General features: G+C 40.0%; 1 protein-coding gene across 1 annotated transcript in view; it reads right to left on the bottom strand.

Annotated features, from left to right (window-relative positions):
* LOC145418134 (protein turtle homolog B-like) overlaps positions 1 to 24525 on the bottom strand; it is a 192501-nt gene that overhangs the window by 17552 nt on the left and 150424 nt on the right. Inside the window, exons 14-16 of the mRNA XM_080286657.1 lie at positions 9495 to 9601; positions 6703 to 6855; positions 5051 to 5116 (exon numbers count right to left, since the gene is read on the bottom strand). Coding sequence (XP_080142783.1) covers positions 5051 to 5116; positions 6703 to 6855; positions 9495 to 9601 — 326 coding nt within the window. The remainder of the gene's footprint in view (positions 1 to 5050; positions 5117 to 6702; positions 6856 to 9494; positions 9602 to 24525) is intronic.

A 24525-nucleotide genomic window follows, 5' to 3' on the forward strand; every position in this document is an offset into this window, starting at 1 on the left:
CGATGAGTTGTAATTTAAAGGCTTTAGGTACTTACGAAGATATTAAAGCGGCAGATTGGGTGCTTTCTAGAATTGCATCCTTGAAGCTTCTACCTAGAACCAAAGATGCCTTGTACAGAATGGTAGGTACCAAAAGGATTATTTCCCCTGTGAGGAGACTGAGGAAGGCTTAATGCAACTCTGTAAACATTTGCAAGGAACAGTAAAGCCTGCTGAAATTAAACAGAAGGCTGAAATAAGGAAAAGAGCCACTGACCAAGTGGTTGGGAAGCTTAAGTCAGGGACGACTAAGTCTGTACCTAAGGAAGAGATAGGTACTTTCCTTAGGTCTTTAAAATCTGAGGAATAGGCAAGCTGATGATAATAAGGAGGTAAAAATTTCCATGGTAAGGACAGGAAGGTTTATGCATTTTGTGGTGAACAACATTCCAGTGCATTTTGTAAACATTATTCTGATTACACTTCTAGAGTAGGGAAGCTTCAGGAATTGGGGTGTTGTATAACTTGCATGAATTCCGAACACACTTCTGCTGACTGCAAGATTAATCTAAATCTTTGTTTCAAATGTAAAAGAGATCATCATAGTGCTTTATGCCCAAGGATGAAATATGAGGTTCCTAAAACCGCAAGTGTCAATATGACAGTTGCTAAAGCGAATACTCCAGTAGTAATGCCAGCTGCAGTTCCGACTGCAGATGTAAAGGTAATAATTGGAAATAGAAACATATTAGCATGTACTCTTTTTGATACGGGTGCACAGAAAACCTTCATTTCTGCAGACATTGTGAAAAAATTAAAGTTACCTATTATTGGCAAGGTAAATCTAGCCATGACAGGATTGTTAACTACTAAAGAAGCTCAGTCCTTTGATTTAGTTAGACCTGTAATACAACTTGGCAGATATAAATGCCATATAACAGCAGCCTTTTTTTTTTTTTAATGTTTCCGACTCTGGGCATAGGCTTCACAGCCTGCTATCAAGGCCCAGTAGTCCTCCTACTGTACACGCCATTCACCTCGTCATGTCACCACTACAACGGTAACACCCACCATCCATATTGAATACATGCTAGGTCTGTCTCATACAGGGCTGGTGTAGTGGTATTAGCGGGGGTATTTTTATGACAAGTCGGCAGGTCTTCTGGTAGATCAGTAAAGTCTGATTTAGTGATATTCAAATCCTTAAACTGTTCCCTGCCTCAGCGGGGATTTGAACCTGGATCCGGTAGAACTGCAGGCCACCTCTCTACCGATTGAGCCACCGCCTCCCTCTGGATAATAGGGAAATAAGTATATATATATAAAAGGACTGAAGGAAACCTCTACAAAGCTCAAGGATAAAATTGGCAAAACAGAATGTGGGTCCCATAAAAATGATAATTGGTTCAGATTACTGGGGAAGATTCTTCCATAGGGCTTTCAAGAAGAATAAAGTACAGTTGTTCAAGAGTCCAGGAGGTAACCGTATTATGGGTCAGTTGCCTTTTCAAAAGCATGCTAAATGATAGCCAAACTGGTAGACTCAATCTTTGTTACCCCCACACAGTCATTGATGGTAGCTAGAATAGGTGCAGAATTAGAACCTACTCAGATAAATGACTTGCTGGATGAAATAATTGAAACTGTACACAAGTTGTTGGACCTAGACAGTGTAGGAATACACTCTGAGGAACCAACCCCTGAAGATAAAATAACTTTGGATTTGTATGACCAGTCTGTGGAATTTAAAGATGGACAGTATTAGGCAGGATTACCATGGAAACTAAACCATTCGGAGTTACTAACAAATTACCAAGCAGCTAAGGCTCAGCTAAATTCTCTTATAAGAAAGTTGAGAGACAAACCAGAACATCTAACCATACGTGATAATATTATAAAAGATCAACTGAAGAATAAATTCCCTGTTAACCACAAAGAATGACACTATTTACCACATCATGCTGTAAGCAAGGATTCAGTAACTACTCCCATAAGGATAGTTTTCAATTGTAGTAATAAAGAGTCCAAACGATCAGCTAGCTCGAACGATTGCCTATACTTTGGACCTATACTAACAGAGAAGTTAGGGAATGTATTACTAAGATTTAGAGAGAAACCTTATGATTATACAGGAGACATTAGTAAGGCTTATCGCAGAATAGGATTGAGAGAGGAGGATAGGAAATTTACAAATTTCCTCTGGCCTCAAAACCCTCAAAATGAGGACAGTCCATTGAAAACTTACTGTTTCTGATCGGTGCTCTTTGGCTCATGTGCTAGTCCTTTCCTATTTTGCAACACTTTAAAGCATCATTTTGGAAATACCAAATGCCCAGAAATAGGGCTGGCTTTTCATATGGATAATTTGCAAGGTGTTGCTGTTACAGAGGCGGAAGCATTGAAGGCTTATGAAGTAGCCAATTCCGAATGTGGGAAGAAAATTTGCTGTTACAGAGCTGGAATGCAAATTCACCGCTTTCGAGAAATAAAATACAAAAGGACTATCTAAATACTGACATTCCCAAAACTCAAAATGTGTTGGGTCTTAACTGGTATACAAAAGCTGATGAAATAAGTTTAAAACCAATTAAATCTCTGATGTCACTCTCACCAAGAGGTCCTTGTTAAGTCAGGCCTCCATGTTATTTGACCCATTAGGAGCGGTCAGTCCTAAAGTTATTAAGGGTAAATGTTTAGTACAAGAGGCTTGGCGAGAAAAGTTAGACTGGGACAGTGAATTAGGTGAGACATATGTGAAACAATGGGAACAGATTAGAAAGGAGTTTGAAACGACATCAAGCGTATGTATTCCCAAGAAATTAAACAGTAATGAAAGGTGACACTTACACATATTTTGTGATGCTTCTTAAAGAGCATATGGAGCAGTAGCTTATTGCGCAACAGGAGAGGATAGTAAGATTATTATGTGCAAAGCCAGAGTTGTACCAATTAAAGGAAGAAGCCTACCTCAAATGGAATTGGCTTCCATATAAGTAGGTACTAAATTGGCCGGGTATTTGACCACTACTCCTGATACTCAGTTTGAGGATATCTATATATGGACTGACAGTGAGATTTGTCTTTACTGGATAGGGAAGGAAGACAGTAAAATTCCTTTCATCCGCAACAGAGTGAAGCCTATTAAAGAGCTATCATCCAGATTTAAAATTATGCATGTATCCTCCAAACAAAACCCAGCTGATCTGCTCTTGAGAGGTTCGACAGTAAACAGACTGATCAAAGATAATTTGTGGTTTAACGTTTATAAAGGTCCTAAATACTTACTCATTAACCTGCCCCATCCTGACCGCTTTTCCACCGTTGACTCTCCCCAATCCTGACCATTTTTGGAACAAATTTTTTTTTGGGCTCAAACCTCCGCTTTTGGTGAGAAACATCGAAAATTCATAGAGAAATCGTTCACCTGAGGTTTAAAATACTCGATCCAGGTAGGAGTACCTCCTTACCTTACAGGGTTTTCTATCAGGCTGGCTGCAAAGAAAACGAGTTCTATGGGAAGATAACTATTCCACACCACTCATAAACGGTATTTATTTATTTATTTGGTACGAATTTATATGTAGTACGAGAGTATATTGGTTTTCAAACGGTAATATAGGCATTATAAGCATTGTTTCACTCATTAACTCATCACCATACCTGACTTTTTTTTTTCCCACATTACCTGATCATCATTTCTGACTGTTTTTTACTCTAATGTTTGTCCTCCACATTGTCATCGATTGGGGAATCACTCTGGCCCTGAATTTCATACCGTGGCATGACATGGCTTTACTGGCCAGGTCACTGATAACAGGTGAATTGATGAGAAAAGGGCATGCAGGGGGGGGGAGGAGGTCATGCTGGGTAAGGCATTGTCCCTGCCTGGCATCTTGTAGAGGAATGTGTCCCGTGTATACGTGCCAAAAATCACTAGCGAAAATTGAAAATTGTGCAAATTAGAGACCTTGCAATTGATTCGCGTTTATGTACGTTGACGGGATTGGCAGTGACAAAACGTGTGGACGTTAATTCACATCGACGGGACGCCGCGGGTTAAAGATTGGCCTGAGCAGAAACAAAAGTATTCCTGAGGTTGTTGTAGTGCACTTGGATCCTGTAGTACCTGAGCCAGATGTGATTGACACTAGCAGATTCTCATCAATAAGACAACTTATTAACACTACTAAATTAGTTGTAAAATTTTTGAATATGAAAGTGGTGTTTAAGAAGTCTGATCCCATGGAATATTTGCTGAAAAAGATCCAGAGGAATTATTACGGAGAGATTTTTTACCTTTTATGCCAGGGCAGTGGTAGCAAGAATAACCAGATAAGAGATTTAGGATTGTTCTTAGACAGAAAGGGTCTAATTAGATGCCGTGGCCGAATAATACAGGCTGATCTGCCTCTCCAAACTAGACATCCTATATTGTTACCCAAGAATGGTTATTTTGTACTGTTAATTGTTAAGGAAGCCCATGATTTGACTCTTCAACGAGGTGTGCCACAGATTTTGGTCTGAATCCGGGAAAGGTACTGGATCCCTAAGAGTAGATAGATCATAAAGAAACCTCTCAAAAGATGCTGTTAATTATTATCACTGTAGGGGGTCTTAATTATTAACTAACATAAAGTGGAATAACAACTCACCGTTATATACAGTACAAGGAAATGGCGTTTTGATCAGTACTCAGTATAAATATTCTAAGGCCTAATGTATATGCTGAGTACTTAGCTGTGGTGTTGATGGTATTAACTGGCAGAATAATGGCTGAAGCCGATTGCTGGAGAAGGTTCGAGACACATGTGTTTACTGTCTTTTGTTAGGGAGAGAACTCAACAGCTTCGAGCACTTCATGTGTGAAGTAAATTAAATTAAACATCATAAATGAATGTATAACTAAATATGTTGTTTTCTCCATGACCATATTTATCTCTAATGATAAATAATATCTTACCCAAAATATATCACAAGAACTTATTTACAAAGAATTGTGCTGTCTTGGGTGGGAAATACAAATCCGAAACCCACGACATACTCCCCAGGCCAAAATATGGACAATACTTACATCTGTCCCATCCCAATCAGGGTACGCCATAGTTGGTAGGAACTGAGAGCGGTCCGACGTGATGTCCTGAAAGGGGCATCACATCGGTTATTTAAGGGTGTAGGGGGGTGTTGGGTAGCACCAGTTTGGTTGTAATCTTCCTTCATTTCTAATTCAATATCTAGTGGATACAGCTTAACCACCGGTCTAGTGGTCATACCGGCGCTCGTCCACAGCTGCACTACCCTACATTCTTGATTAGGACCACATAACAATTTTGTGACCTGACATAGTCGCCAGAGAAGTCGAGGCCCATCGTCGTGTATCAGCAAGATGTCCCCAACTTGAGGCGCTGTCTTCCCTTTCTTGGATTTCAACTGACGATGTTCCTCCCTGAGCGATACTAGGTAGTCAGTGGCCCATCTCCCCCACAGATCTCGTGAGATCTTTGTCACATATAGGAGACGTCGGTATATTCGCGAGTTAGTCCGCCATGTGACGTCCATGAGATAATCATCCCTGACTTCCTTTTCGGGAACTGTCTAAGACACCTCCCATTACTAAGATGTGAAGAAGTAATAGGGAGTAGATCATCAAGGTCACCATATGTATATCCAAGTGGACGGTTATTGACTGTGGCCTCGAGTTCCAATAATACAGTATCCAACCTTTCATGGGTTACTAAAGCTCGACCCAATACCTTTCTCAGGCCAGCCTTTAGGATGCCTATCACTCTTTCCCAGATGGCACCGAATCATGGCGCCCTGGCCGATATAAACCACCACTCACAGTTTACTTTTACCAATTCATTCTGTAACCTCGGATCGTTTTTTAACTCCCTCAACACACTGGCTCCACGGAAAAATATAGTGGCATTATCACTAATTATGAGTTCAGGGAAGTCTCTCCTGCTACAGAACCGACGGAAGGCATGAATGAAAGACTCACAGGAGATGTTTGACACTGTCTCAATGTGTATTGCCCTAGTAACTGCACAGGTAAACAAGACTAGGCTACAGTACCCTTTTCTTTAATGGGTAGAGCACCTGTGTAGTCTACTCCTGTTACTTGAAATGGATTCACATCCTGAACCCTAAAGTACGGTAACAGCAGAGCCTGTACAGCACTATATCGGGCACCCTGTAACCTTTTACAAGTTATACATTTTCTTAAAATCTTCTTTACAACTTCTCTGATCCTAGGAATCCAAAATCTTTGTCATGTGTAACTTACAACATAACTTACTCCACTATGGCTACACACCTTGTGGCAGTACTCAGAAAGGAGAGCCGCTAACCTATGTTTACTAGGTATTAGGATAGGGTACTTTGCTTCATTCTGTAAGTCCGACAACTGTAACCTACTTTTACAGTGCAATAGCCCACCTTCCATATAGAGGCCTAGCTGCTTCACAACATTACTTGGCATGCCCTATCCAGTGGACAAATAATGGTAATCCTCAGGGTACTCTTCCATTTGAGCTAACTTAATCATTACTGCTTCTGCTGTCATTAATTTCGGCACTGTCAAATAAACCGGCATTGCCTCATGTGTTCTTTGTCTCCTATTTTTCAGTGTCTTGATAAATCTCAATACCGATGCCATCACATGCCTTGTCTTCATATAAGAACCATATTGGCCCAATTCAATAAGGCAGGAAGGGTTTCTGATACTGGCAATGACAGGGTCTCTTCAAGGACACAACCCACGGTGGCGTTCCCAACTTCCTTAAATGGACCATTTTCCGGCCACATATTTGGTGAGGTAGCCATGTAGGCCCTCCCCACCACAAAGAGGAACCTATTAAGGATGCATGTGACGTCCCTCTGGAAACCATATCACTGAGGTTGTCCTTTGTAGACACATAATGAAATTCAGCATCAGGGACTAATGCCTTTATTTCATCAATTCTGTTCTGAACATATACAGGCAACAGTTTTTTTTACTGACAACCAATATAAAGTTATCTGGCTATCCGTCAAGTGGTATATGTTCTCTGTGCTTAACTCGTTTGCATAGGCTTCATAAATATCCTTGGCGAGATGAGCTGGTAGCATGACAGCAGTCAGTTCTAATTTTGGTATAGTGAGGATTTTCATGCATGCTACTTTGGCCTTTGCCATAGCTAATCTATTACTTCCCTCACTGACTAAGTAGGCTGCTACACCATAAACAGTGGTGCTTGTGTCACTAAATAAATGCAGCGTGACCCTTTTACTATCAGTGATTTGGCAGGGAAATACAATAGTGGTACTGTTAATCATATCCTCATATATCCCCTGCCATTCAGCCTCCATATCTCCCGGTATGGAAACATCCCACCCACATTCAATACGCCATAGATCTTGTACAAATTTTCTTGCACGGATGGTCACCGGCAATAATACTCCCAAAGGGTCAAATACACCTGAACTTATGCTCAACACCTCACGTTTTGTCACTACTGTGGGTCTACTTTCGTGTCCCTTCACCTGCAACATCCCCTTGTCAGGTAGCCAATTAATGCCAAGTAACTTCACCTTGTCCTGAACTTCAGAAGCCAATCCCTTTAGGAGGAGTATCTTACACAATTTCACACTGTTACCTATTCTCTTAAGGACAAATTGGCACTTGAAAATACTCTCAGGGCATCCCAACACAGTTGTTGTAAAGCATCCTTATCTTCTTCGGTTCCTTGCAAATTGTCAGTATACAACCCTTTCCTTAATTTTTCAATCAAGGCTTTATCTTCCTGAAAAACTGATAAATGATTTCGTACGGTGGCATTCAAGAGGAATTGGGAACAAGTGGCTCCAAACAACACTGCCTTGAACCTGTATATCAAGTAAGAGCTATTTAGATTTAAAAGTTCAACAGGCCAAAGAAATCTAGTGGCACCCCTATCCTTTTCAGATAACCCCACCATAAGAAATGCCTTCTCGATGTCACTCACCCAGGCAAAACGATGACACCAAAATTGCAACAATATCTGTGTGAGGTCATTAACCAAGGATGGGCCTCCGTGTAAACAGGCTTTCAGACTATATGCCCTCTCATGCTCTCTAGATGAACAATCAAACACTAATTGGTGTTGTTAAGCTATCTTTAGTGACACCATGATGAGGTAGATAGTATACAGGATGGTCTACCAGACTCTTGTCCTCCACCTTTTCTATGAATGCTCTTTCTAGGTGATCCTGGATGACCTTATTATTCTGTTTGCAGTAACTGGGATCCTCTATGAATTTACGCTGCAAACCTCTTAATCTGCCCAAGGCTAACTTAAAATTATCAGGTAACTTATCGTATTCTTTCCACGGTAATTCCACAACATATTGTCCCTGTTATTTGGAATATTGCACCGTTTCATAGAAGTAACCTAGTACCTTCTCTCCCTTCTTATCGGTCTCATTTGGACTAATACCTATGCGATCTAAGGCCCATAGAGATCCTTGATTTCTGGAGCAGTATTCCTGTCATCGATATTTGCTAATTCCATTACTGGATCTGGTGCCGGTTTCAGAACAGTTACCAGCTCCTCATGAGTACCTTCTTCTTCTGACTGATAAGTGCCACTTAGTGTATAACCATAAATTGTGGGTAACAAAATTATGCCTCCTTCCCTTATATAGCCAGTGTGTACAAAGTGATAATAAAAGTGCGCCCCAATCAGCAGTTCGACCATATCTCCACTAGTGACACTTGGATCTGCTAACTTTTTTTTTATGTGAGGAAGAAGGAACCAAAGGCCATGAGCCCGCAAAACTGTTCCTTCCAAGAGAAAAACAAAATACAAGAGAGAGCCAAATTCAAGATCCATTCATTTCGAGATGCCTGGACACAGTGCGTTTGAAAGACTGGAGATCACAGGAAGCAGGAAATACAGAGGGAGACAGTTCCAGAGTTGACCTGTTGAATAAATGAAGGACTGGGAGTAACGGTTAACTCTTGCATTAGAAAGTTGGACAGAAAAGGGGTGAGAGTTTGCTGCTATACGGGTGCTACGCGCCCGTCATAGAAGTGGAGGAATGCATGCAGACAGTTCAGAGGAACAGTGACCATTGAAGTAGCGATAGAAAAGAGATAAAGATGCAACATTGCGGCGAAGAGACAGAGGTTGAAGGGAGTCAGTAAGAGGGGGAGAGTTAATGAGACGAAAAGCCTTTGACTCCACCCTATTGAGAAGAGCTGTATGTCGGGAGCCTCCCCACTTGTAGCCCCGAGAGTTCAAATCCAGCACATTATGTTGTAGCCCCTTCCCTGGTTTATAGTTGGGTAGTTCATTTACAACCACGGCCCTCAACTTGCTCACCTTTCTACGACAGCGGTAAAACAACTCCACTACCTGATACTCATCACTATCCTTACAGCCAGTATATCTTTGCAGTTGTAAACGTTACTGTCTCATCTTTTTTACCTTCAAGTTCGCTAAACTTGATCTTAGAACAAAGTTACATTGTGAGCATTGATCTAATAATGCACTAACCTTGTTCTGCTGGCCCGTTTGAGTAACCAATGGAATCTGAATCGTTGGCAACAACACAGCTTTACGACTCGAAGCCACAGCCATTGTCACTGTTGGTTCTTGGGTTACTGTTTGTTCATGAGGTTCAGAATGAGAAATTGGACACAAATAGTTGTAATGTTTCTGCTGTCAACGTCGGCATGGCCTTACTTTGGGATTTGTACAGCCCTGACTGCCATGATCTGCTGACAAACACCCGACACACAGCTTCAATTGCTTTGCTGTCTTTAATTTTGTCTTCTTTGTTTTATACTTTGCACACTTAGCCCCAAAATGTCCTAGTTTATAATACAGTTTACATCCACTCCTCTGCCTAGGTTCAGCATGTTTCACGTGCTTCATTGCAAATGCTGCCGTAGCGGTCACACCAAAATAATGTTCCAAGGGATTCTGTCTACTTTCAGTATTACACACTTCCGTCTTTAGCACACGAACGTAATCATCCACATCCAACCTCTTCTCTTCAAGTTCACGTTTGATCACTTCCAAAAGTGTAATAGGGAGTTTATTATGCAACAAAACAGCACAAATTTCACTCACAGTCACTTCCATTGTATGTAGTGATTCTAATGCACATTCAAAGGATGCAGAAAAGTCTTAGTTCATTCACTTCGTGAGCTGGAGGAGGTAAATTACATAATTTTGCAAAGTGAGCAGCCTTAATGCAATCTTCTTGACCATAGGTATTCTTTAAAACTGTGACTGCTGATTCATAACCAGCTGCTACCAAACTGAATACGCTAATAATTCGGAGCACTTCACCACTTAATTGTCCCTTAAGATATGTAATTTTCTGGATGTCTGTCAGAGCTGTTCGGGAGTGCACACTACAGTGAAAGAGCTCCTCAAACCCAGCCACTGAAACGGATCACCATCAAATATTGGCAATTTCAGAGAAGGCAGTTTAAGTCCCGTTGTTTTCGGACTCTCTGTTTTCTCTTGGACAACCGAGTCCTTCGCGGGTAATTCTAGAGTACTTTTTAATTCGATCAAGTGTCTGTTGACCTTATTAACATACTCCATGTCACTGACTACTACTTCTAGATCTTCATCAGGATAAAATTCATATAATTCCTAATTGTAAGACTCGATCTCAGCAAGGATCTCAACCGTCACTTTCATACCTTTGATGTCAGGAATGGTTGCCGCATGTTCTATAAATTGTCAAGTTAGTGGTCAGTTTAGTGATAGTTCCCCTTTTTGGCTGCTCTAAGCCTCCTTAAAGATTTTATTTTATCCATTTATAACAACAAGCCAATTAAGTGATAGAAGATGACAGCAAATGCAAAATTTTAAGTTAAATGTAGTCTTCCCTGGGCAAAATCCAAATAAAACGAAATAAAACCAGGCCGAAATTCTAAATTAAACTGTTGACAAATAATTTTGTCAAGTTCCCGTGAAGGCAGTATGTTGGGCAGTGCTGGAGATCAAATCCTAAACCTCCTCACGAGTAGCTTGTTGCCCAAGAAAGCAACACGCTCTATTCAAAAGTCCGTCCAACACCCTTTTGCTGCCTGGTGCATCCAGATGTACCCCATCCCATGACAGGTCAGACTGATTCATCCCCATGAAGATAAACCGAGCCTTTACGAAGGGAAAATTTCTCTTCAGATGCAGGTTAACTTTGTTTCTGGCCCGGCTATATTCTTCATATGTCATGCCTCGGGGGTTTGTCCTTTACTTGAGGCCAACAATGTAACAGTGGCCCCCTGTCTTATCCTCGATTTCCTTAGCCATAGCTTCTTTATCGAGGGCCAACTGATTCAAGGCTGAATCTCGGGACAAGTCGTTCCCCCCGATGATCAGGATAGTCAAGTCTGGCCTGTATGCTATAAGGTCCTGGTACTCTACTATTTCTTATTGTGCTGACTTTGGCACCAGGCACGCCAAAATTGGGGACATAAAAGGCTGGAGCATCATCTGGATACTGCACCAGACCATATAACGGGAATCTTTGGACATATGAATGCCCAAAGAAGGCAGGGAGGGTTCAAACCCTACCCTGACACCCCCCCAGCCACGCACAGCCTCTCTGGGTGCCCCACGCCTAGTTGATCGCCGACACAGTAACAAACAATGCTCCGCTCTCACACCCCGCAATAGACCCCTATTAATTATCACTAGATATAATCCTGGTCACAGCACCAATTTCTCTTAGTTATTATCACTGTAGGGCATCTTAATTATTAATTAACATAAAGCAGAATAACAACTCACCGTTATATACAGTATGTTGAAGTGGCGTTTTGATCAGTACTCGGTATAAATATTCTAAGGCCTAATAAATATGCTGAGTACTTAGCTGTGGTGTTGATGGTATTAACTGGCAGAATGATGGCTGAAGCTGATTACTGGAGAAGGTTCGAGAACGTGTGTTACTGTCTGGTGGTAGGGAGAGAACTCAACAGCTCGAGCACTTCAAATGAGAGGTAAATTAAATTAAATATCATAAATGACTGTATAACTAAATACGTTGTTTTCTCCATGACCATATTTACCTCTAGTGATAAACAATATCTTACCCAAAATATATCACAAAAATTTATTTACAAAGAAATGTGCTGTAGTAGGTGGGAAATACAAACCCGAAATCCACGACAGTTGCATTACCAGGTATATGTAGGTGGTATGAATAGTGAACATATGACTATCCAGGACCACCTGCTTTGCCAAAGGATAGGGTGAATGTAAGTCGGCCCTTTTAAGGTAAATGGAATTTATTACACAGGGCTATAACTGTTACGGGTGAGGGAACTCCCCATAATGTGCATATATGTTTGTTTACTTGCACCTACAGAAGGGCAGTCCATCTAGAAATGGCAGAAGATTTAAGTTCAGAGACATTCCTGAATGTATTTAGAAGATTTGCAGCTAGAAGGTCTTGTCCTAATAATTTAAGCGACAACGGAACCAGTTTCATTGGAGCAGCACCTCTACTTTTAAATATAATGAATGACCCAAAGGTTAAGTCGGCGCTGGGAATCCAAAATTGTACCTGCCAGTTCATAGCTTCAAGAGCACCATGGCAAAATGGATTTACCAACGAATGATTGGTACTGTGAAGAACTGCCTTAGGAATCCTTACACAGACCTAAGATCACCAGAGAGGCATTGAGAACAGTGATAACTGAAATTGAGGCTAGGATTATTGATAGACCTTTAACCTATTTAGGTGACACTAGCGTTTCGATTGAGGCATTGACATCGGCTAATATGTTATGTGGCAGAAAGCTCCATCCGGTGCCTTGTGTGGATATCCTGGAGGAAGAAGATAACCCTACAATGGAAAATAATGAATTAGGACAACATCTGCAAGAGGGATATCAACGTCTGAAAAGGGTATTGGACACCTGGAATAGACATTGGAGTGAAGAATATTTTTTGAGCCTAAGAGGAAGATTTCATGGGGCTTAGGCTGCTGGCAAAAAGTCAGTTACAAACATAGGAGATGTGGTCTTATTAAAAAAGAACAACCAAGATCCCAGTCGCCATTAGCTAAAGTGATCTCCATGCACCCAGATTCAGAGAAAGGTGCTGAGACTTGTAAAAGTTAAATGTAGGGGACATACCAATATAAAAACTACCGATAAACTGGTGCCCCTTGAGTTAATGGCTACCCTGGAGACAGTGGATGGTGTAGAGTGATTGGGTCAAGATGTGCGACCTAGAAGGGCCACAGCACAGGGTTCTTGAGACCAATGGAGAGAACTCCTGGCTAAGGGTCACATTACATGATACAGCATGTAATTTTTCGCCCAGCCCCCGAACTGTGGGAAATATTTTCCCCCAGAGTGGTTGCACTCTTTACCTTTTAAAACAGTCGTCCCTGTTAAAAGCAGAGGAAAACACAGAGGGCGTTAATGACTAATTCAAGTGGTTTTATAACCCAGAGATAATGTCACTTTAATAATTCTTCTTATTAATAAATTAAATGTTGCTGTGTTAACCGTTGTGGACAACTGTATTGTAAATACATGTAATTACTTAGGAACTTTCCATTGACCTAACTGCGCTTGTGTGGTATGATGACGTGTATCCTCACAAGAAAAACGGAAAAAGGTTTAATACATATTTACATAAATAAAGGGTATATTTGGCTTTAGTTTAATTAAAACTAAGATTAATTTAAGTTAGATTGACCTTGTACACTTCATGAAGTAATTTAACTGTATTTAGCATTGTAATTAATAAATAGTTGGCATCTCTTCAGTCCCATGAGGGAGAAGAGACTCGCCATGTTTGCACTCTGTTTCCAAAGCCCGTTCAAGATGCATGCTGTAAAATACGCACCTAAGGACGCTTGGAAGACCAGGCAACCGACCAAAACATCAGGCCCATTGTCATCTGTTGTTCCAACTCTATCTAGCTAAGTAACCTTTATGATTTGGCCAAATCTGGGAGGAACTGGCTAGGAGATAAGGAGAATTATTACTGGTGAGTTAGAATATTAATTACACCTTGGTCTCCTAAGAGACATGTAAATTTACTTTAAGGTCATGTTTAGACTAATACTCATCAGATAAAGGCGTGTATAAAAATTTTCCGACATCAATCTACAGTTGTGTATGATTATGAAAGCATATGTGCTAATGTACTTGTAATATTGATGTTAAACATATAAAAGGACCATATAGACAGGCATGGTTTACTGAGCCACATTCTCTGTAGCATTACAGTCCTGCCAACACACTTCTACTTTTTGTAATATGTTTATCCGTGCAAGTGGAACATTGGTTAATGGTGCATCAAACTTCCATCACCTTATGTCTCCACTGCCTCACCATAAACAACAAGTTACCTAAAGAAACTATTGTAATAATTGTGCAAGCCCAGTTGGGGTGTCAGAGCACCTTGCAAATCTCATCTCTACGCCTCTCCATGGAAGGACCAATTTACCCAGAAAGGTTCATCTTTGTGATCCGGATACCATGCTCCTTGACTCATCAGTAGGGGTAAGACCAGCCAATGGGGTGCTTCAAAGCTAGTACTCCGCTTGATGGCTCCACAATTTGGACAAACACATTCCCTGCACTATTTAAAAAGTATATTTTTCTTTGTTAAGTATCTACACTGTTGTGTGAAACTGTGAATCATAGTAATGTCATATACTACAATATAAATAATACAAGTAGAACATGTATATTATAATGTAGCGTGAATTGTTTATATTTATCAAAAATGGAAATTAAAATATCACTGATGGCATGTGATGGCAACCCACCATTTCAGTGGTCCTATATTATTTAATTTCTGCTACATTTAACCCGTGCCATCCCGGCGACGTGAATTAACGTCCGCACATGATGTGCACTCATGTCCCGGCGATGTGAATTAACGCAGCAACATTGCAAGGTCCCTAATTTGCACAATTTTCAATTTTCACGAGTGATTTCGCAAGTGATTTTTGGCACGTATACACGGGACACCTTCCTCTATTCCTCTACAAGATGCCAAGCAGGGACAATGCCTTACACCGCATAACCTCTCTCCCCCCTCCCTGCACGCCATTGTCTCGGCAATTCACCTGTTACCAGTGACCTGGCCAATAAAGACATTCAGGGCCAGAGTGATTCCCCAATCGATGACAATGCGGAGGACAAAGTTTACATAGCATTAGAGGAAGAAACAGAAATGATGGTCAGGTAATGTGGGAAAAAAAAGGTCATGAATGGTGATCAGTTAGTGAGTGAAGCAATGCTTATCATGCTTATAATACTGTTTGAAAACCAATATACTCTTGTACTACATATAAATTCGTACCAAGTAAGTAAATAAATACTGTTTATGAGTGGATAAAATAGTTACCCTCCCATAGAACTCGTTTTCTTTGGTGCCAGCCTGTTAGAAAACCCAGTCAGGTAAGGAAGTACTCGTACCTAAATCGAGTATTTTAAACCTCAGGTATGCAATTTCTCTATGAATTTTGGATGTTTCTCACCAAAAGCGGATGTTTGAGCCAAAAAAAAAAAAAAGGTCCAAAAATGTCGGGACTGGGGCGTACCACTGCCCAGAAAACGTCGGGATGGGGCGGGTTAATGCAAGTTAGGTTCTTAACCCGCCGCATGCCAGTGCCATTTTAAAACGGTCTGACATAATTCCATGGCCAGTGCCAGTGCATTTTTAAAATGGTTTAAAATGAAATACTTCACTGTGACCGCATTTTTCAAGATTCCTGGGTAAAAACTGGTAGGCATGTAGGGTAACTGTTCCTCTACCATCCCCTAGGCTGTCAAGGCCATACACTCACTTGCAACCCCCCTCATGCTCACCCTGCCTCACTCTGCCTGTGTGCCTCACCCAGTGCTGTTTATAGTGAAGGCATTTTATAAATATTTTCATGTAAGTGTAAGTTGTAAATATTTTCTTGTAAGTGTAAGGACTATATAGTGAAGTCAAGTCGTAAATACCTCCTTGTGAGTGCCAGGACTGTATGTAATGAAATCAGGTTGTACCTATCTTCAAATAAGTGTACGATAATGCATGCACAGTGAGAAAGACACGCAAATTGTGATAGATGCTGAAGTAATAAGAAATCAGAAAAGTGTACTGAACATTGCTATACCTTCCCAGCATAAACACATGAGTATACCTTACATAGAAAACAGCTTTCTCTCATGTACGTGGTGAGCATGAGAGAGCGGCTATACCTGTACACAAGTATGCAGGACTCAATAAAACTCATTTCCGAGCCTCAATGAGCATTTTAATGGCAAAATTCGTTGTTTCCACATTAAAATCTATCATTTTAGCCAAAAAAAAAAAAAAAAGGTCGAAAAATGGCCGGCACTGGGGTGACCTATAGGGCTAAAAATAGCCGGCATGCGGCGGGTTAATGCATAGTTTGTTCAGAGTGTAAAATATGCCTAGTGGGTATTTTGGCTCATTGAGTCTCTATGTGGGTAGAAATATAATATTGAGTAAATACTGGGACTCAACATTTTGCTCACTCCCCTCATGCATGTTCATCACAAGACATTCCCGTGTTTAATTTTTTAAATGAGTGATTTGTTTTCAGAACAAATGCATGAGGACTGATGCTTAAAATAATACAATTTAGACTACTTGTTCTGGTTAGGTTAGATGAAGTAAGGTACTGTAATTGCTTTGGAGGGTCTGAGGGGCAACACGGGACTGTTTTGTGGTGTGCATGTGTGAACAAAATGTTGAGTCCCAGTATTTACTCAATATTAAATTTCTGCCCACACAGAGACTGAGCCAAAATATCCACTAGGCGTAATTTACACTCTGAACAAATTATGTATTAAGAACCTAACTTACACTAAATGTAGCAGAAATTAAATAATATAGGACCACTGAAATGGTGGGTTGCCATGACATGCCATCAATGCTATTTTAATTTCCGTTTATGATAAATATAAACAATTCACACTACGTTATATATATGTGTTCTATTTGTATTATTTTTATTACAGTGTATGACATTACTATGATTCACAGTTTCACACAACAGTGTAGATGTTCTACAAAGAAAAATATGCTTTTTAAACAGTGCGGGGAATGTGTTTGTCCAAATCGTGGAGCTATCTAGCAGAATAATAGGCTTTTCAGAAGCACTCCATTAGAGTGCAGCTGGCAGGTGTTCACGGTTGCCGGAGGCAAAGAACATCGTTGCCTACAGTTTTTACCATAGCTAACACAGATAACAATGCAATGTGAATCATGCTAATACGTTTATGGTTTTTATTTTAGGTAATTCCTGCAAATTTGCTTGTGTACATTCCCGCCGACATGTCGTAAAAATACCCCCGCTAATACCAATACACCAGTCCTGTATGAGACAGCCCTAGCATGTATTCAATATGGACGGTGGGTGTTAGCGCCGAAGTGGTGACATGTAGAGGTGTGCGGTACGTAGGAGGACTACTGGGCCTTGAAAGCAGGCTGTGAAGCCTATGCCCAGAGTCGGTCACATAAAAATATATATATATATATATATATATATATATATATATATATATATATATATATATATATATATATATATATATATATATATATAAACGTCACCTGTATTACTGCCTCCTCACCCCGCCATCCACTTCTCGACAGGATCCTGTCAGTAGATGTGTGCCAGTATGTTTATAAAAATGGTATTTTAGCGTTGTTTTCGTATAATGAGGCACATAAGTAATTTCCAGGCCAATGTGGACACTAAACTAACCAAATCTAACTCATTACACACGTTGCTAAGGCTCACAACTTTATTTTCATCGTCACTTCTTGTGATCATGTTCAGATTTGTTGTAGTCCACAACTTTATCAGTATATTCTCATTGCAATATGTTCTGTTTCACAGGTTTCTATAAATAATGTATTTTATGGCCTTTATGTATTTTCTTTATATTATTAACCTTAAATGACAAGTTTGTTTTATATATCTACAGTATATGCAGTACAAAACAGTAATAAGTAAATCTTTTTAAGCGTCTTCACAGAATACAGATGTCACCGTTACTCTGCAGTGTTTTTCTCCAATGTCGTTGATCCAGTACAATTGTTTTACATCCTATGAACGTTGGCTCTTTTGTGTTATCAAACCTGATTAACATGTTGGATACTTTGTTTTATATTTTCTATACATTATTTGGAAAATGGTAAGGGAAAGGTGAATATCGGTTCCAATTCCTTTATCTGCTTAATATTGTCTCCATTTCTTATACTCCAAAATATATCTTCGTTGTTCTATGTGTTCACATTACAATTGCTGTCCTCCTATATTTACTGTGTTCCACCAAAGTCTCAACTGTTATATTAATTTGGTTTCATTCGTTCTGAATTCTTTCTTTCCTTTATGAGTTATGTAGCAATGTTTTGTCATATTTGTAGCTTGAGCTGTCGATGCTCCCACTTCTGCTCATACTGCACATTTTGCTGTTACATTGCCATCTGTAAAATAGCCCTGTAAATCTACTCTTAAAATTTGTCCTTGTTCACTGATGATGCATTAGGTCCCATGTTTGTAATTTATTATTACTGTGTCATAAATGATCGTTTACTGAGGTAAACGCGCTCTTACAAGTATGGAATGAAGAAGCAGAGGACGTGGTCATGCCTCAGGCACACGTGCAAATCGGCCAGAGGTTATTAAGCACAGGGGTGAGATCATTGGCCGCAATAAGGTTGGTCGATCACTCAAGAGCATCAGCAGCTGTATGGGCATACACATTTTGTGGGCTTGTGGGTGAGGAAGAATGAAGTCGAGGGGCTCACTGAGACTAGGCCCAGACCCGGGGACCTAGAGTTACATCACGTGATGATGACAGGAAACTCATAGCTGCATTTTTTTAAAATAACAGAACAGAGGAAGGGAAATCAAAATGAATAAAAATAATCTATACACCAGATTACTGGTGTCCTCCATTCATAAGAAATCTGTAACAGTTGGACTTGAACAGCTGTAAGTTGAAGTTTTGGGGGAAACAGTTCTGATGAAGCGAGTTCCGAAGAGATGCAGTTTGGGAAATTAAAGATTTCTGACATGCAGAAGTTCTGCAGTATGGCAGTGTGACATTCCAGTCATGAGTATCACTGGAAGCCCGTGGAGCACAGGGGAAGGCATGGAGAGGTGGCACAATGGATGAAACTTTGTCTGAGCATTTGCCATAAAAGTATCTAATATAATGCAAGGAAGGCAACATTCCTACTTACCTGTAGGGGAGGTAGTTTATTTGTAATTGTAAGGTCATTAATAATTCCAACAGCTTTGTTCTGAAATTTGTCTAGTTGTTTTGGTGCAGCCTCTCCACATCCATTCCAGAAGGGTGAGGAATATTCCCACTGAGAGTGCACATGACTCTTACAAACTACAGCTAACTGCTCGTCAGTGAAGAAGCTATGAAACCTGTACAATAATCCAAGTTTCTTTGACACGGTTTTAGCAAGTAATCTAACATGAGAGGTCCAGCTGTGGGCACTGTTAAGTGAAACACTAAGAACTTCAATACTTTTGGAGATAGGAATATTAGTAGCACTGAGGGTAATATGGGAATCTGGCAATATCTGTCTATTAGTAAATTGTATATATTTGGTTTTACCAGCATTAAATGAGACAAGATTATTTTGTCCCCATTCAGTGATCCTTGATAAGTCTTGATCTATGGAGATGGCTGAACTGAGTTGTTAGAGATATTAAACTTTGTGAATGGGTGTTTAAGTGTGAATGAACTGTGAAGTATTGCATCATCTGCATAGGAATGCATGAGATTATGGATGAGAGATAAGAGATCATTAATATGAACTAGTTATAGGGTCGGAGCCAGAACTGATCCTTGTTGCACACCGGCATTAACTAAGTGGAAACTGGAATACATATCATCTACTTTTATCTTTCAGTCACTGAGATATGTGGAAATCAGATGAACAAAAGACGTTAGTCCATAGCAAGGTAGTTTGGATAGCAGGGAACAGTGCCACACAGTCTAAAGCTTTAGAAATATCGAGGGCTACTTCATGAGTTTCTCCATGTTGGTCAATTGATTGATGGATAGTGTGAGTTAGAACATTGGGTATATCAATGGTAGATCATTTGTGGCAGAATCCATATTGTCTATCACTAATTAAGTTGTTGGATTCAAGATGTTTAACTATGTGCTTATTCATTACAATTTCAAATACTTTGTCAAGAAAAGATGTGATGGCTATTGGTCTGTAATCAGAGTAGTCAGTGGAATTTCCTTTCTTCGGAACTGGGTGGATATCGACTTCTTTCCAAGAATTAGGGAATGAAGAAGTACATATGCATAGTATGAAAAATTTAGCTAGAACAGAAGCAAGTTCTGGGGAGCACATTTTCAAAACAGTTGAAGGAATTCCATCTGGGCCTGGAGGTTTATTGGTTGATAAGTTGTCTAAGATGGATTTTATGTATCTGGTCTGTATTTTAAGTGGAGCAATTACGGGGGAGTGAAGCTAGTACTGGAACATTCTGGCTGACTTCCTTTAACGTAAACTTTGGGGCAAATGTACTGGCAAGGATATTTGCTTAACCACGTATGTCATTTCCAAAATTACCATCCGACGATTTTAGTGGGGGAATGGGTGATGACTTGTTAAAGTTATTAATGAAAGAACTGAGAGTTGACCAGAATATTTCATTGTCATTAAAACTGTTTTTTTTTTTTTTTTTTTTTTTTTTTTTTTTTTATGTGTCCGACTCAGGGCATAGGCTCCACAGCCTGCTCTCAAGGCCCAGTAGTCCTCCTACATACCATACTCCTCTCTACATGTCACCACTTCGGCACTAACACCCACCGTCCATATTGAATACATGCTAGGGCTGTCTCATACAGGACTGGTGTATTGGTATTAGCGGGGGTACTTTTATGACATGTCGGCGGGTCATCTGGTAGATCAGGAAAGTGTGCTTTCATGAAATTCAAATCCTTAAACTGTTCCCTGCCCCAGCCGGGATTCGAACCTGGGTCCATCAGGACTGCAAGCCGCCTCTCTACCGATTCAGCTTGGTTGGAAAGAAACTATTTTATTGGGGGAATGGGTGATGACTTGTTAAAGTTATTATTGAAAAAACTGATAGTTGACTAGAATATTTCATTGTCATTAAAACTGTCTAGTAATTGGATGCTTGGTTGTAATGAAACTTTGATTTGGCGAGATTTATTACAGCTTTTGCATGGTTTTTAGCATTTTTAAATTGAATGAGTGATCCAAATGTTTATTTTTTTTTAAAGTAAGAGTTATATGCTAATGACTTTTGGGCCGTTGCTCTGGCACAATTGCTATCACCACTTTAGGGAGTCCAGTGTTTTAGTAAACTGTTGACTTGGTATGGTCAATTCGATACCATCTTGTATTAGTCATTAATGTGGGACAGAGCAGAATTGATGTCACTAGAGAAGAAAGACAGCCATGGAATGTCAGCAAGATAATTACTGAATCCATCCCAGTCTGACCTATCAAAGTGCTATCACGTTACCCTGACACGTTCAGAACATGGAGGTTTGGGGAGCCGACTAATGATGATTTGATGAGAATGTGATCAGAGGATCCAAGTGGTGACAGTACTTCTATCCTGTACTGATCTGAATTGTTTGTCAGGAACAGATCCAAAAGATAGGTGTTATGGTCAGGATTATCTGGTATTCTGGTTGACTGCTTTACCACCTGTGTGAGATTAAACGATTCTGCAATCTGCTCTCATTCTAGACCTGAAGTATTATCAGTCCTGACAGAATGCAATAACTATTCTACACTATGTACGTTAAAATCACCCAAAATGGGAATTTCAGTGGTAAGAGTGAGGTTAAATTTAGCCAACTGTTTGGATATGGAGTCGATTACACTGAATTCTGAAGAAGCATTGGGGTAGCGATAGACGCACAGATATATTTGGCAATATTTTGATAATTTAGTTTATACAGTGAATAATCAAAATTAGTTGAACTGAAGTACAAAACAGTGTGAGCTGCAAATTCAGATTTCACATAACAACAGGTGCCACCCCTGTTTCAGGCACAAAGTCCCATAACACTACCTTCATGTTAACAGGGAAATTGGGGGTGGAAAGTCATGTATGAACAACACAGAGAAGGCTTCATGATGTAGGTATGCATTGCTACATTCTAGCCATTAAGGAAGAACTAACTGGTATTCCTCGAGCAGTGCAACTGCAGTTCACTGAGCAGTATGCAGATTTTGGCCAGGAGTTCAGGCGTACTGTTATATTTACAGACGAAACTACTTTCTCTTCAGTGTCTGCTCCAGCCCGTCAGTGCTGGAGATGACGTGAGTGCCGGTTCAATGAGGAGACGATCTGTGAAAGGGCTAAAAGCAGAAGGGTCACTTTGGCAATGTATGGGTAGATGTGGTGTGGAAGTCCTGGTAAGCTTCCTGTCATTGATGGCTACTTAAATGCAGTGGAATACATTAACATACTAGAGACCTACCTGACACTCTCTGTGCATGGATAAGCACTCCCAGAACCACACCCAATTAGGTTATTTGAGACCGTTGCCCCATCCACACCTGCCATGCAGTGAGGGGAATGGTTTTCCAACAAACTAAGCATAGATAAAATAGACTGGCACCCAAATGGCTGTGATTAAATTCCCATAAAGAACCTTTGGGGGTTTATGAAGAGGGACTGGGGTGTAGAGGAGAAGACCGGGGAATCTACAGAAAGGAAAAGCAGGAATTTGTGGGGTGGTTCAACACACACTCTCAATATTTGTTCAAAATTTGTACATTCTCTCCATTCACATCTACGGGATGTCATTAATGCAGAGGGGGGTGGACTGGACACTGATTGAATGTAATAATCTTTCATATGATGCCAATAAACATGAGTTAATAAAAAAAGTATTTAATCTACCGGGTACTCCATTTTATGTGACTAACCAGTCATAAGGGCATAGGATGCTGTATGTGTAAACATTATCTTTTTCATTTGGTGTTGGCTTTGCTACAATTATTTATGCACGGTTTACATATCAACTGCATTATACTATAATTAGGTTTCTCTAGTCACACATGCATGTTAATATGTAATGGTTGCCTGCATCAGTATTATGGTATATGTTCGAGGGCTGGAGGGCCCCATGCCTTTTCCTCCATGCCTTGTAAATGTTTTAATTATACTATCTTGATATCCTATCATCCTTTATAGCCACCAAAAATTACCAAACAAAATCCATGGTGTGTGGCATTAATTTTCAATATATAGTTCTCAAAGGGTGTTGGTTGATTGTGTTCGTGAATTTGTTGGTTTGCTCTCCAGTGAAGAAGTGTCAAGAGAGGGTGTCGGTGGTGGGGAGTGGTTAAATGGTGGTGACGGACGGTAACATATCGTGAACTGATGAAACAGGTTCATACGCTTGACATATGCAGATTATTTACGTGACATTAATAAAACTGTAATACTGATAGATTTTTTTTTAATCTGCCTTTATTTCTGTCGCATTGTTTCTCCGTGTTAATTTGCTAGCTATTAACATATTATTGCAGATTATTTCCCGGTATGATATTTAGGGTAATGGCAACTCACAAGACTGTTACATCATGTAGATATGGACACAACATTACACAACCAGCCTCGAACCTCAGACCTACCCGGCATCTTGTTAACAGGACTGGGGTGGGGTGGGGGAGAGATTGTTCGCTCGCCCGCATTTCATTGGCCATGGCTTCAGCTACTAAAGGGTGTGTGTACCGATCGTTGCTTTCAGGTTGTTGCTTTCGACTGTACCCATTTGTTTTAGCGTTCTTACCTTCACACAATTTTCCTCGATTTAGGAACGATATCTTACTGGCCAAGTATAATCGTGTGGCGAAACGAAGAATAAGAATAAAACCTAATAAACAGAACGAAAACATTCAGACAAGAATGACAGTAGAGATGTCAGAATGACAGATGAATGATTACCAAGCTCAACACGCTGTTAAATGGGCCAAATATCCATTTATTTATAAATGAAGCTTACCTGTCTTCATTTTTTCGTCCATTTTTCACATCTGTTTATCGATATATTCATTGGTCTATCTGTGTATCTAACTAATGTATAAGTTCTATTACAGCTCAAGCAGCTTTTTCTCAGCCTGCTAGTCTGGTAGCCTTATTGTATTGCTTTAACCTGTCCATATCAATCTGATATCTGCCTGGATGTTTATTTTCTGTGTTGAAGGTAATAATCTGTAAACCGACAATAATTAATTCTTGCATTCTCTTTAATTCTGTTCACTACCTATATTTTGGGGTGAAAGTCAAGCCACATGAATAAGGCCAGTATTCTAAGTGGCACAGACTTAATAGCATCTCTTCCTTAGCGATATATTTTACATATTACACCTTAACATTTTCTTGTATGTTGCTTAAGTTATTTTAATAATGATTTAGTTGGCGTCAATTATCATAGAAGGTACTGAGGCATAATCTGCAGAATACATAGTCAAGGAATATTTTTATATAAAAATCTTCATAGCATGTCCCCCTATTAAAATTGAACAGCATCTACATTTG

This window comes from Coenobita brevimanus, chromosome 112 (assembly GCF_032717465.1).
Source record: "Coenobita brevimanus isolate Jiangsu-jjx chromosome 112, ASM3271746v2, whole genome shotgun sequence".
Lineage (NCBI taxonomy): Eukaryota > Metazoa > Arthropoda > Malacostraca > Decapoda > Coenobitidae > Coenobita > Coenobita brevimanus.